The sequence below is a fragment of the Hippocampus guttulatus genome, chromosome 12, assembly GCF_054856545.1.
Source record: "Hippocampus guttulatus isolate MCC_2025c chromosome 12, RoL_Hgut_1.0, whole genome shotgun sequence".
NCBI classification, from domain to species: Eukaryota; Metazoa; Chordata; class Actinopteri; order Syngnathiformes; family Syngnathidae; genus Hippocampus; species Hippocampus guttulatus.
This window is the reverse complement of record NC_141272.1, coordinates 12,596,950-12,610,856: the sequence shown is the minus strand read 5'-3', so window position 1 is coordinate 12,610,856 and position 13,907 is coordinate 12,596,950. Positions and strand designations below refer to the sequence as shown.

The 13,907-nt window shown below is 41.9% G+C and overlaps 1 protein-coding gene across 2 annotated transcripts in view; it reads left to right on the top strand.

Moving 5' to 3' along the window:
• Positions 1-321: 321 nt before the first annotated feature.
• The window catches only part of plch1 (phospholipase C, eta 1), a 44,779-nt gene continuing 31,193 nt past the window's right edge, over positions 322-13,907 (top strand). The window contains exons 1-4 of one of the 2 annotated variants that reach the window (XM_086125591.1): positions 322-618; positions 9,173-9,319; positions 11,641-11,884; positions 13,199-13,328. In XM_086125591.1, coding sequence (XP_085981717.1) covers positions 441-618; positions 9,173-9,319; positions 11,641-11,884; positions 13,199-13,328 — 699 coding nt within the window. In that variant the 5' untranslated portion in view covers positions 322-440. Of the gene's footprint in view, positions 619-9,172; positions 9,320-11,640; positions 11,885-12,711; positions 13,329-13,907 lie in introns of those variants that run through there. The other variant, XM_086125590.1, reaches the window with a different exon arrangement.

Genomic DNA, 13,907 nt, shown 5'->3' with positions numbered 1-13,907 from the left:
AGCTGTTATCCCCCTCGCATCGCGCCCGCTGACCCTCTAAGTGCAGCGAGTAATGGGAGACTCGTCCATGTGCGCATCTGCTTCACTTTATCATCATGTGCTCAACAATAGCAATTCAAGAGGCTCAACATCTGCATCAGTCAAGGAGGTGGGAGGATGGAGAGTAGAATGGATGACCAGAAGGAAGGTGTGCGCGTATGTACGTGCGCGTGTGTCTGTGTGTTTTCCGGGAAGGAGATGAAGGTGCTGACACACATCAGAGGACGAGGATAAGCAGCGGGAGCTCCTCAGCCGCTGTTTGTGCTTTGCAGCGAGGAGGCTCCTGTGAAGTGTCGATCAAGAGTGTAATAGCCACAGGCGGCACAACTGACGGCTGGAGCTACTTTTTGGACAACTTTTTTTTTTAATAAACTTTTTCTTTTTCCCGGGGAGGAAAAAAAATGGAAGAAATCTATTTTTCACTCTTTGGTCTCACCGCACCCAAAGCGCCAGCCACTTTAATTCACGGGTCTGGGGAGAAATCAGCGGTGTTAGGTGTTGCGACCTTGTTGGCCCGCAACATTGAGCACATTGGCGGCACCCTTGTTGCACCACCAAAATGCAGACTAACACTCATAGGTGAGCATGTGTTTGTATGCTGAAATCTCATCTTGTTTCTTTCTCTACATGTTGTACGCACCAGTTGTCTCTGAAGTACATTTGGACCCTTTTTGACCCAGAGTGCATGCAGCAAACTGAAAATTGTGGAACATTAAACAGTCTGTATTTTTTTTAACATCAATACAAAGTAAGCAACTAACAACAATATTTTTTCAATGGTCAATGTTTATGGACATTTTTTTTCAACGTCTCAGCACAATCGCCACTAGTCCTCCTCCGACTGAGTTGCGCAATCACCACTAAAGCAATAACAGTCTTATAGTTATATGACTGTAGATTGTAATACAGTATAGTGTTGTGAACTTAAGTCCAGTGGGGAAATGCTTGTTTTTGGTGTATTTGGATAATTTTGTGAGCCTTTGTGGACCTAATAAAGGGCAGCATGGCTCAGTAGTAGAGTGGTCGTTTCCTAACCCAGAGGTTGGTAATTTGCTCCCATTGCGACCTTGTTGAAGTGTCCTTGGGCAAGATACTGAACCTCCAGTTGCTCCTGATGCTGCGTCATCAGTAGGTGGATGAGGTAACAGTAAAGCGCTTTGAGTACCCGAGGTAGAAAAGTGCTACGTAAGTGACACCCCATTTACCAGCCCATGTAAGGCAAACGAAAGGCACCAAGAAGCTAAAGATAAAAGCAGCTCTACATTTCTGAGCCATCAGGGATTTTTAAAGCAATTTCAAATTTACAATAATATAATTTATGTCTTTTGCATTGGATTGTGTCGCACTCTCCAAGTGCATAACAAGACAAGCACTAGGCCGTTCTACACCGCCACTCGCTGTATGTTTTGTTGGTGTCCAGTGAGCTCTGGTCTGATGACTTATACAGTATGTGTGTTTCGTGGGCAAACATGTTGCATATTGATCATGTATTTGGCATGCTGCTGCCGCCGCCGCCGCTATTTGAAGCAGTAAAGAAAGGAGCAGAAGCTCATGTTTATACATTGGCAGAATCCTCGCGCCGCTGCGGCGCTCGCACTTCCCACCATCTTTGATCCTGCGTGAGGTGAGGGGACGCTCATTATTTGTGCTGTCTGATCTGACGTAGATTCTACCGTCTGTCACGGGCACGTTTTTAGAGGTTTGTTTGTCCGCCAGTCAAAGTGGATGAGCGGCTTGATGAAAAACAAGGTGGCAAAACCTGAAGTTGCATTGGAAGGCCGAACTTTGACAGCAAGCCTCCATTCAAATGTGGCTGTGGGAGGCTTTATGTCACGTTATGAAAAATGTACAGTGGAGCCGGCATCATGTGAGATGTCATCTTAGTGAGCATCTAAAAGATTAACTTACAAGTGTGTTTTACTTTGGTTGTTTCACTTTTTGGGGGATACTGAACTGTAAAATGGCACAACTGTTGTGATGCCAGTGTGTTTTGTATCATACAACTTCTACGACAAAATCAAGTTGTCGTTAGCATACAGTCATTTTCCGCGCATTATTGTACATAATTTGGGCAATACAAATGGAGCTTCACTTCATGCGGCCACCTTCGTTTCTCGCAGCCCGTCCCGTTGTATGGCTGGTATGAATATTTTAAGGTTAGCAGCGATCGATATAGTAAGCTAGTGATACTAACCGATATTGTCGTCCACTAGCTTATTTGCGTATTCTTGTACCTGCACGCACATATGAAGACTGTGTCACCTTGTCGACCATACATTTTGTTTCTCTACAGAAATGAAACGTGGCATTAGATATTAACTGAGTTTAAATGTTATTGTAGAGTGGAAAAGTTGACTAGTCGGCTAATTGGGTCAACCAGGGGCATAGTTAGAACTCTTTCAGTGGGGTGGCCACCCTTAACACCGCAGGCACGCGTGCAACCGCACTTGCTTGTAACCCTCTCTGTAACTAAGAAGTAATTTCACATATCATCCCCAGTCAGGGTTTGATGACATCAAATTTGGTGTGTTCTGACGATGTCACTCGCTTTAGCACATATCTAATATGCATCAAATTCTTATCCATATTTGGAAGAGGAATGATTCATGATATCCGATTCCATTAATGCTGCCCTGGCACGTATCCCAATTGTGCCATTTCAGAGCAACAAATTTGAATTGTGCCACTTGAACCTGCATGCATAGTAAATTCAGCTCCAGTGTTGGAAAAAAGAGAAGGAAGATATCAGATAAAATTTCTTGATGGTGATCCGGCGAGATGGCCTCTTGTATTTTTTTGTACGACTTTTGAAGCCTAGTTCCATCAATAATCCTGCGGTTGGTTTGCAAAATGAATGCCCCTTTTGAAGTTTCAAATTGAAAAATGCATAGAAGTGTCCCTTTTGATCTGAAATGCTAAGTGTGTGTGCTAATGTGACACGGGTGGATGGGTGTTCACTGTGTCCTGACTTGATCTTAATTGTGTGCATCAGAGAGAAGACAAGCTTTGTTCAATCACGCCACTGCTATGAGCTCTTCTATTAAAATATGTTTGAATTTGCTGCTTCAAAGCTTTCATATGCTATTTACTCCGAGGGCTCGGAGCTTCCATGTGTGTCTCCCTGAAATAAGGTTAAAGATGCAATTTCTTTTTTGGTCTACTAAGCGGAAAAAAAATATTTGGTCATATTTGATCCTATTTGAAATCTTCTCTGAGTGGTTGAAGCCTTAAATATGACCGATAGAAAATTGATTTTTTTCCTAACACAATATTGCAAAGTGGAATGTGCCAACGAGAATTTTAGCCTGATTGTGCCTGCACAAATCAGTTGATGGAAGACCGTAACCAAGGAGGAGGGCTGGATGATTATGTAAATAATAAGCACAAATATTTGGCTTGAGATTGAAATCAGAATGATAAAAACAATTATTCATTTCAACATGTATTATGTTTTCAACTATTAAAACTCAACTCCTCAAAACCTATCCTCATGCCCATTCATCCCTGCACATGGTATGCTTTATCCTTGAACACTCCGTTCATGTTGTCAAGTGCAAAATGACCTTGTATCATGTACAATTCTAGCCTCTTACATTTTCATTCTGCTACATCGACACCTTTGATGCCTTGCATCTTTGCACAGATTCAAACTGTGAATATATATATATATTATACCTTTATTGTGTTCATTTTATCTTTTGTTTTTTTTAGCCTTTACTGAGCTAAGCTGGGATCTCGGGGATTGTATTTTGCGCCATTTCATGTGGAAATTAGCGTCGGTGCAACAAATAAAAGTCCTTGGATCTTTGTATCCTTGAAATTTGAGGAAAAGAAAATTAGATCGAAAGGACATCGAGAAAATAAATTAGTAAAAGGGGTTGATAAGAATATACTAAAATAATAGCAATTGGAATTTTTCAGCTACCAAAACTCAACTACACAAACGACCATCGGAGTCTGATGCCAACTCATCCCCGCACGTCGAACACTTTAATCTTGAACTCTGTCTTTGTCAAATACAAAATTGCGCGTATTGGCCTCTTAGGGGCAAGGTGGTGCCGTGCATGCATGGAGGACACACAATGAGAAGGAATTTGCGATTGAACTCTAATATCACTTCCGATTAGCCCTATGAACTGTGCCTCGCAACAGGTAACCAACAAAACAAATCTGAACAAATTTTGTATTTTGCTGTTTTTGCTCGACAGCAAAAACAATAAAATGGAAATGTAAAAAAACGAAACCCTATTGTGATATAGGAAAGTGATACGCATGACTAGTATTGCTCAGTTAATACTGTTTGACTGAAGTCCGGTAGACCTTCTGCGCAATTGGGATTTCTATATGGATTTAAAAAACAAAACAAAACGGTATGCGGGACATTTATTATAAAGACAACATCCAACATCATAAAGTCCTTAAATGTGGACTCGTTCACAAAAGTCCAGCTGTCATCTTTCGACAGCAATTGTCTTCCTTCGGGTTACACCTAAGGAAGGCGCAGTACCTGGAGAAGACGGCGGGATTCAAAGCCAGAACCTCAGAACTTCAAAGCCAACATGCTCACTCCTCATCTACTTTCAATCTCTGATTTAAAATATGCTAAAAGGGTGTCTGATGTCTCCATTACACATCAAGACAAGATGGCAAACTGGCTGCACATGTACACCTTCTATTTAAAGAACGCCACCTTGTGCTCGATAGGTTAATAATAAATAAATCAATGCCTACTTGCATATTCTCTTTTAGCTCATTTTCCCTCCTCCTCCATTTTTCTGCGGTGGAAAAAAAAAACACCTCACGTATTTACACGCTGAGAAAATTGTGCAGTATTCCAGCGGCGACGATGTGGCTGCCGTTTCCCTCCCTCTGGGCCATATTTATGGTGTTACGTAATTGAACGGCTTGCTAGAAGTTTTGTTATGGCAGATTAAGATACGACACCCAGAAGAATATGTTTTCTTGCTCTGGAACCGCGACTGTCGATTGTAGATCATCAGCACGACATTCCCACATTGGCACAGTTAAGAGCTATCCGTTAATGAAGAAGTCGGCTTCAGAAGATTGGGTGGGATAAATAATGCACACTCTGCCTATTTCTTTGTCTCTGATTCTTTTTTTTTTCTACCAGACTTGAACTGAGTCTTCAGCATCCTATTATTTTTTTTGAAGCACTGAATGTTTCTAACTAGGGTCCGAACGACATATCATATTTTCCTCACTATAAGGCGCACCGAAAAGTCTTCAATTTCTTAACTCATTCAGAACCAGCCAATTCTGGACCAAGTCTGAAAAGACGTTTATAAACGTCATTGGGAGTGAATGAGTTAAAAGCTCACAGCGCTCCTTAAAATCCGGTGCGCCTTGTGTATGGTCATTACGGTAATATGTCGACCCCAAGATGGCTCCTTGCTGAAGACATGCTTCCAATGTTATAACTTGCTGTTGGTTCAGTGAACTATGTCGCTGCTTTATTAAATAAGTTTTTGTTGCAGCTCCGAAAAAAAGAGAGCTGTGGTGTTGTTTTTTTAAAACACGCACTTTATTAATGGTTTTCACGGTCTCAACAATTACAGGCACGTCTTTGTCCGTCTCCGTGCCTTCTCTTCTTCCGTTCGACTTGAGAGGCGTTCATGACTGCCTCCGAAAAACGTAAATTAACGATTCCTTCAATGAAACTACGAAAATTGAAAATCATGCATCAAAACAGAAAATCAAGCGAGGAAATCACAAAATAAATTAGCAACCCCCCCTACAGAATTTATTTTGTGATTTCCTCGTTTGTGAATACAGCACAAAACAAAGGGATAAATAACAAACACTTCTGAGACAGTCCAGTCTCCTACATTTTACTGACATCTGATCGTTCTGTTGACGCTACGCTCAAGAAAGTGCCAAAATAAATTCTGTATGGGGGCTATAGTTTTTAGGAGGCGGTCTTGAACGCCTCACGAGTCGAATGGAAGGAGCATAGCTCCATCTAGTGGATGCATTGTAGATTGCGTTTTGTAATCCAGTGCGTCCACTATATGAAACAAATTACAAAATAGGCCATTCATTGAAGGTGCGCCTCATAATCCAGTGCGCCTTTTAGTGCGGAAAATACTGTATTTTTTATTTTATTTAAAAAATTTTTTAAGGCTTATGCCGATTTGGATAGTTGGCAAAATATATTGAATAAAACACGATCCTCTGTGTGCGATGAATAGCCCACCAAAGTAGTTGGTGGCCCACATCATTGTTTCCACTTAAGATCAGGTCCATTTAAGACACCAAGGAGTCATAATTATTCATGAGGAGAACGACGACGCATCGCAGTTACATAATGCAGACTGGATGGCTCTTCGTGGCCTGGCCACTTCATACCGCTAGGGCAACCATTCGAGCTGGAGTGTTCTGTTGTCAAGATGGTGAAGTATGTCTGTACTCTTGTCAGTCCCCAGTTTCCCCACTGCATTATGCTGTTTGGTATCTTTTTCTCCTCCGTTCGTCACCGAAAATGTCTTTTCTTCGTTTTTTTACTCAGGCCAACGCGATACCATTATCACTTTGGCGCCCACTGGTGGAATCTTGTTGTTGTTCTGTTTAATTCTTGGATAATGTTTTTTTTGTGAGCGTGTGAGATGTCCGTTTTTATGGGTGGTCCTTGAATGCACCTGGTGCGTAATCAATAGTGAAACTGAAACTTGCAGTTTGCATGTCATTTAGGCTAGTATGCTAGCTAATACTATTGATGAGCCTGATGTGGAGGTTGTTTGTGTTTGAATAATTTCAATACTAAATACATTTGTTATGTAACATGGGTTCATGATTGTCGACATGTTAGACATGGCGTTTATGTTTTATCATTCTTTCTTTTTTAAGTGCGTTGCTTTCACTTTGGGGCATTCATATGCAATTACTACCCCCTTTGGCAGATTGATTTTTCGGCAGGGCTCGATCCCTATCACCACCAATAGCGGGGGGGGGGGGGGGGGGGGTCGCTGCACATATCATGGGAATGAAAATATATGAATTTGGGTCTTTTAATCATTTATTGGACCCGTCCAAAGATTAGTTTGACAGCACTACTTTGGAGCGATCAGTACTCACAACAATGGGAAAGCCCAAGAAACTCGAGTCAACAAGAATTGTTCATTTGGTCCGTTAGAGATGAAAATGTTTACTGTTGGGCATTAGCGGTACTGGCTGTGGTATGGTGGAACATGAAGAGCAGAATGTGTTCCTTTGCGAAGCTTTTCCTGAGGACATACAACTTGCTCGTGATAAAATATACATGTGGTTGCATATAGTGTATTGGTGTGTGTGTCTGTCTGTGTGCACATGCTCAGCGGATGCTAGAGAATGAGGGCAGAATCCTTGTTGTGGTCCACCGCAGTAGACGTCAGGTTGCTCATGTTACTGTGAAGAAGGCGGTGTAACATAAGAGGGCTTCATTGTTCACACTAGGGTTGGTTGATTCTGAAAAGAATATTAAATATTGAAAACGTCAAAAACACAAAAATGATAAAAGTTCCTTTTGGACCAAACACATTTTATAAAATGTGTTATCCATCCATCCATTTTTCTGATCCGCTTAATCCTCACAAGCGTCGCGGGGGGGAGGGGGTTGCTGGAGCCTATCCCAGCCATCTCTGGGCAATAGGCGGAGGACACCCTGAACTGGTTACCAGCCAAACACAGTAAAATGTGTTCTTTTAAAATAAAAAAAGGTGCAAATGTATAATTTCAAGAATGGTTTCCTTGTATGAATGTACATAGGGAATTGGAATTTACTTGCTGTACATTTGTAAATTGCCATAGAAGTGTTGTAACATTGAAAATAATGATTTTAGTAGAACTCTAACGTGCAAGTTTTAACTCAAGTATGATCGCTACAGTATTAGACATTTAAAAGGAACATCCATCCATCCATCCATTTTCTGATCCGCTTTATCCTCACACACACACACATACACTTGTATATATGAGAGAGAAGTGTGTGTGTATTTTTGTATATAATCGTTTTTTGTTTTTTGTTTTACAATTATGCCAATTTTGGAATCTTTTGAATGTCCATCCATCCATCCATTTTCCGAACCGCTTAATCCTCACTAGGGTCGCGGGGGATGCTGGAGCCTATCCCAGCTGTCTTCGGGCAGTAGGCGGGGGACACCCTGAATCGGTTGCCAGCCAATCGCAGGGCACACGGAGACAAACAACCATCCACGCTCACATTCACACCTAGGGACAATGCTAGAGAGTTCAATCAGCCTGCCATGCATGTTTTTGGAATGTGGGAGGAAACCGGAGTACCCGGAGAAAACCCACGCAGGCCCGTCTTTTGAATGTAATAATCGTAATTGTTGGATATTTTGCTTCATACTTATTGTGAGAAATCAACATCAGTGTCATGCTATAAGATTGTGTCATGTGAATTGAACCAAAAAGAGGACTGTGGTCTTGAATGCGGAAACACAAACATAATCCGGCTGAGGAATGAAACAATCAATCTTTCCAGCCGCCGGATGACAACAGAGCCACTACTGTATGCCGTTTATGTTTTTTTTTTCTGTGGGAAATGATGTGTTTTGACTTGCCGCTGTGATTTCTTTTGATTTGATTGTGCACCAGTGCATACCTTAAGAGTACAACAGGGTGCTTTAGATCCCCGTGACGTTTCAGGGTTTCTGTTTTGGTCAGAAACAGTCATAATAGAGTAACATCCTCCACAGAATTGTGTGTTGGATGCGCAGGTGTACCTAAAGGACGTTGGCTCCTTCCAATGTGTTGAATGAAGCCGAGACGTTTGCATCCTCCTTCCCGGCGAGGCTGAGATGTTCTTCCTGTGCATCAATGACTTAGTGTCTCCGCTCTTTGAGCTTCTTTTAGGGCTCTCTCTCTCTCAGCGGATAGATAGCCTTGTGTTCGCAAACAGCAGCATCTCTGTGTGCGCTTTACTCTCTGACCTTGCCCACATCCAGTGAGACAAATTACAAAGATAAATAAAGAACACGCACCTGCTCCTTTTGTGTCTTACTAGCAGTCACACTCTAATGATGTTCTTTTTTTCTTTCTTTCTTTATACAGAATATATACAGTATATATATCTATATATATATGTGTGTGTGCGTGCGCGTGTGTTTCTTCTCAGTGGAGCGATGCATGAGCGTAATGCAGTCGGGGACACAGATGGTGAAGCTCAAGGCGGGATCCAAAGGGCTGGTGAGACTCTTTTACCTGGATGAGCATCGCTCCTGCATCCGCTGGAAGCCATCACGCAAGAGCGAGAAGGCCAAGAGTACGTTTGCACGCACGCTCGAACAAACGCCCGCGCCCGCGCACGTGGCACAACAGCACACACTGGCTGAAGACAACGGCCACTTCATTTGGTACGCATGCATTGACAAGTCATAATAGAGGTTTGTCATTTTCTAAAGGGGGGCGGGGTTAAACATTCAAATAAGAAATAACACCGGTACAAATGATACAACAAAAATGGAACCATGAATAAAAGGAATAAAAAGAGAAGAAATAAAGTGAAAATAATACAAAAACTAAAAGATCAATTATCAAATATACACATTTAGGTGTTACTATTTTCTCTTAATGGTGATATTTAGCATTCAGCAACTACCACAAACAGGTCTTTAACTGCCGTGTTGCCTACAATTTTCTCAAAACACACCAGAATTAATACCCCAACAACAAAAGTCAAATGTCATGATACGGAGAGATTTATGTGATCCTCCTATTTCACCTTAAATGGCTGACAAGTTGTGTGTGTGTGTGTGTGTGTGCGTGTGTGTGTGTGTGTGTGTGTGTGTGTGTGTGTGTGTGTGCGTGTGTGTGTGTGTGTGTGTTGTTTACCGCTGCTGCCACTGAGAGGATTATTCAGTTTTTTCAGCATCAACCCACTGAGACGCCTATAGATGTGTACAAACATGTTTAAAAATGACTGTTTGCCACTGTCAGCATGAGATAAGCCTCTTAAGTATGTTCACGAGCCGCAATTGTGAAATACACGTGCGTGCCCTGTCCTTTCCAAATATGTATATATGTGGGATGTAAAACGATGCGACCATATTTTTCCTGTCAGACAAGATGGAATTTAAGAGATGAGATTATTCAGTCGGAGGGAAATGGATCATTCCAACAACGTATAGTGACCAAAACATTTTGCCTCAAAATCAAATCAAGTTGCTCTATCAGGGTTGCTTTATTGAGTGCATCCAATATGGCGCAATAGTAAAAATAAATAACTAAAAAGGCTTGACTGCATTTAAATTTGAGGGTTTTTTTTCTTAATATTTAGGCCTAGTGCAGGGTAGAGTTACACGAATGGGGATTATGAATGTAATGCACTATAATTGGGGGGTAACAAAAATGTAATACTTTGCGCACGAGGATAAAAAAAAGAAAAAAAGCAGCAGCACCTTTTTGGCCTCTCCCACTTCCTTGCACGGCAACCGCCACTCTTGATTCTTCACACGTTTGTTGCCATTTATATTGCATCGCGCTGGTCGAGATGGGTCGACAAAATGTCGTGACCCCGTTGCATTTCACTCGGCATTTGCAAAGGCTAAACACGGCAAGACAATCTCCTTTCTTGCAAAATCCAAAGTGTATCGACGCCAATGAATGCATCGCTTTGTTTTGAAAATCTCTTCCTCACTGTCAGACACATCGATACATCGATTAAGTAGTTACACCCCGAACTTCAATGTAATGCAATTCAATGACTCAATGTGTTCAGTATAGTTTTTTTTATGAATTAATTTTTTTAGAATCAATTCACAGCCGCGACACGTGCACACACAGTCTTCCGCTTCTTGTTTCTAGTTGACATGAAAATGTTCTTGGCTCTAGCTTCAAAAGACATTTGAGACATAGTGAGTACTTACATTCCGTATTCGATGGGTGGAGCATCTTGAGGTACTTCGGAGTAAACTTCTAATTTTCCATCCCCGTCAGTCATCTCTGGGCAATAGGCGGAGGACACCCTGAACCGGTTACCAGCCAAACACAGTAAAATGTGTTCTTTTAAAATAAAAAAAGGTGCAAATGTATAATTTCAAGAATGGTTTCCTTGTATGAATGTACATAGGGAATTGGAATTTACTTGCTGTACATTTGTAAATTGCCATAGAAGTGTTGTAACATTGAAAATAATGATTTTAGTAGAACTCTAACGTGCAAGTTTTAACTCAAGTATGATCGCTACAGTATTAGACATTTAAAAGGAACATCCATCCATCCATCCATTTTCTGATCCGCTTTATCCTCACACACACACACACACACACACACACACACACACACACACACACACACACACACACATACACTTGTATATATGAGAGAGAAGAAAAAAAGAAAAAAAGCAGCAGCACCTTTTTGGCCTCTCCCACTTCCTTGCACGGCAACCGCCACTCTTGATTCTTCACACGTTTGTTGCCATTTATATTGCATCGCGCTGGTCGAGATGGGTCGACATGAAAATGTTCTTGGCTCTAGCTTCAAAAGACATTTGAGACCTAGTGAGTACTTACATTCCGTATTCGATGGGTGGAGCATCTTGAGGTACTTCGGAGTAAACTTCTAATTTTCCATCCCCGTCAGTCACCATCGACTCGCTGTACAAGGTGACGGAGGGCGGCCAGTCAGACATCTTCCATCGGCATCCAGAGGGCAGCTTGGACCCGGCGTGCTGCTTCACCGTCTACCATGGCAACCACATGGAGTCCCTGGATCTGGTTACGTCCAACTCGGATGAAGCTCGAACCTGGGTCACGGGCCTCCGATACCTGATGGCCGGCATCAGCGACGAGGACTCTTTGGCCAAACGGCAGCGGACACACGACCAATATCCTTTTCACATGCAAATCATGGCATACAATGCTATCCATCCCAGTGCCATTATGTACCCCTTATCATTTCCATTTTGCGAAACCAAATTCAAATTCCATCTTGGTTTGTGCGTCCTTGGCGTATCATCTCAGAGCAAAATAGCCTGCTCAAGTTACCGCCACGCTACTTCGAAAGTCAACGCTGGCGGAGTGTGGTGCTCGTGGGCAGAACTAAACCTGTGAGCCAGAAGCTTTCAGAATTGGTCCCTTGGTAAATTCATCTATCAAATAGAAACATGTGATTACGTCATTGCGATTAATGATGGAAACTCATGCAATGAATTAGATATAAAAATCTTTGAGCGCTTGATAGCACAAGTCATGTGTCCAAAGTCGCTGCAATGTAACGTCTACAGCCTTTCCTTCCTGATATGCTGACAAAACAAGACAGGGTTGCTAATTATTCAGCACTGACAAGCTACACATGGGTCAGGGCGCTTTTCGAGCTAACTAATAGCCTACACGCTAACTCGCAGTAGCCGTTCTCGTCAGGCATCACTCGCTGCCGTTAGCGGCTAGTGGCTAACAGCTTGCAGCCTTGGTCATTCATGCAGGGTGCTTGACGAGCAGCACCGGCGAGTCCCGAGTTACTTGTTAGGGAACCTGCTTACAACTCGCTGTCCATCGCCATACTTAAAATCATCTGAGTGGCGCTGCTAATTTGGTTAGCAATGGACTTTAAAGGGGTTTGGCACTTAATATTTTCATGGTGTCTAAAAGCCTCAGCCTCAATTATTGTGCAGGGAATTCATTTATAATGTGATCAATTTATCTGAGACTCTTTGTGGCCTGTGTATCCAAAATGCTTCTTTAACACTGCATAGTACAACTAGTCTTGACATAGCTACACTCAATATTGGTGCTTTTCCATTTGCAAAACCAGGTACTCTGAGATGCTGTTTATTTTGTATTAGCTCATCAGTTGGTGTTCAAACTGTCCCGAGCTGACACTATGACGTAAACCACTGTTGGTTGCCTTTATTTGCCATTATTGCAGCAATAGTAACATTACAGTTAGCGCTTATATGCTACTTATGTTCCACAATCTCCACTTCTCTTGAGTAAAATACTTCCTTATTGGTGTGGAGGTAAATAAAGGAGAGGTACACTCTCCTTCACTGTTTGTGTTTTTTTTTTTGACTGATGTGTTCAAGGCAGTGTGTTTTCTTTTTTTCATTTACCCCCCACCCCCAACCCCAAACAGCTCAAATCGAGTGATGTATCAATCTTAGGTACTTAAGACAAATATCCTTAACGTGTGATGTGGTGACGTGGATGAAGCAAACATTTGAGGAAGCCGATAAAAACGGCGACGGCCTGCTGAACATAGATGAGATCTACCAACTCCTCCACAAGCTCAACGTCAATCTCCCACGGAGGAAGGTCAAACAAATGTTCCAGGTGCGGGAAAAAAAATCTAATGAAAAACGTGAACTACTGGGTCCATGATGTTATCCGGGTATATGTTTAGTACACACTTCATCAGGTACCCTCACCTGAGCACTAGCTTTATTTTGGGTTGAGTTGTACCGAAGGAGGCATCAGTGCATGCATAATAAAATCCAGTGAGTGAATAAACACTTTGAGCTTGATCGACACGATCAGAAAGCTTTATTATTATGATTATGATTATTTACTTATGATGTGGCAAAATATAAGAAAAAGCTCTCGGTATACTGCCCTGAGCTTGTACATCACAATAAGAAATAGGATGGAATCTATTCATCGATATGAATGGCAACAAGTGGATACACAGGTTGTATTTTCTGCCCTCTAGTGGTAAAGTATTTAATTGTTCATTCTGTCACAGGCATAGACAGATGAACAAAGACACATGATTTGTTGTCAACAAATAATTTGGGACCATTGAGGTGGAATTATATAATTTCCTGCAGCACACTGATTAGGAACCATTGTCGGAGTCAGAGCTGCCGGTCTACCTAATGAAATGTTCTGACTCCATACCATCATCAAAAAATT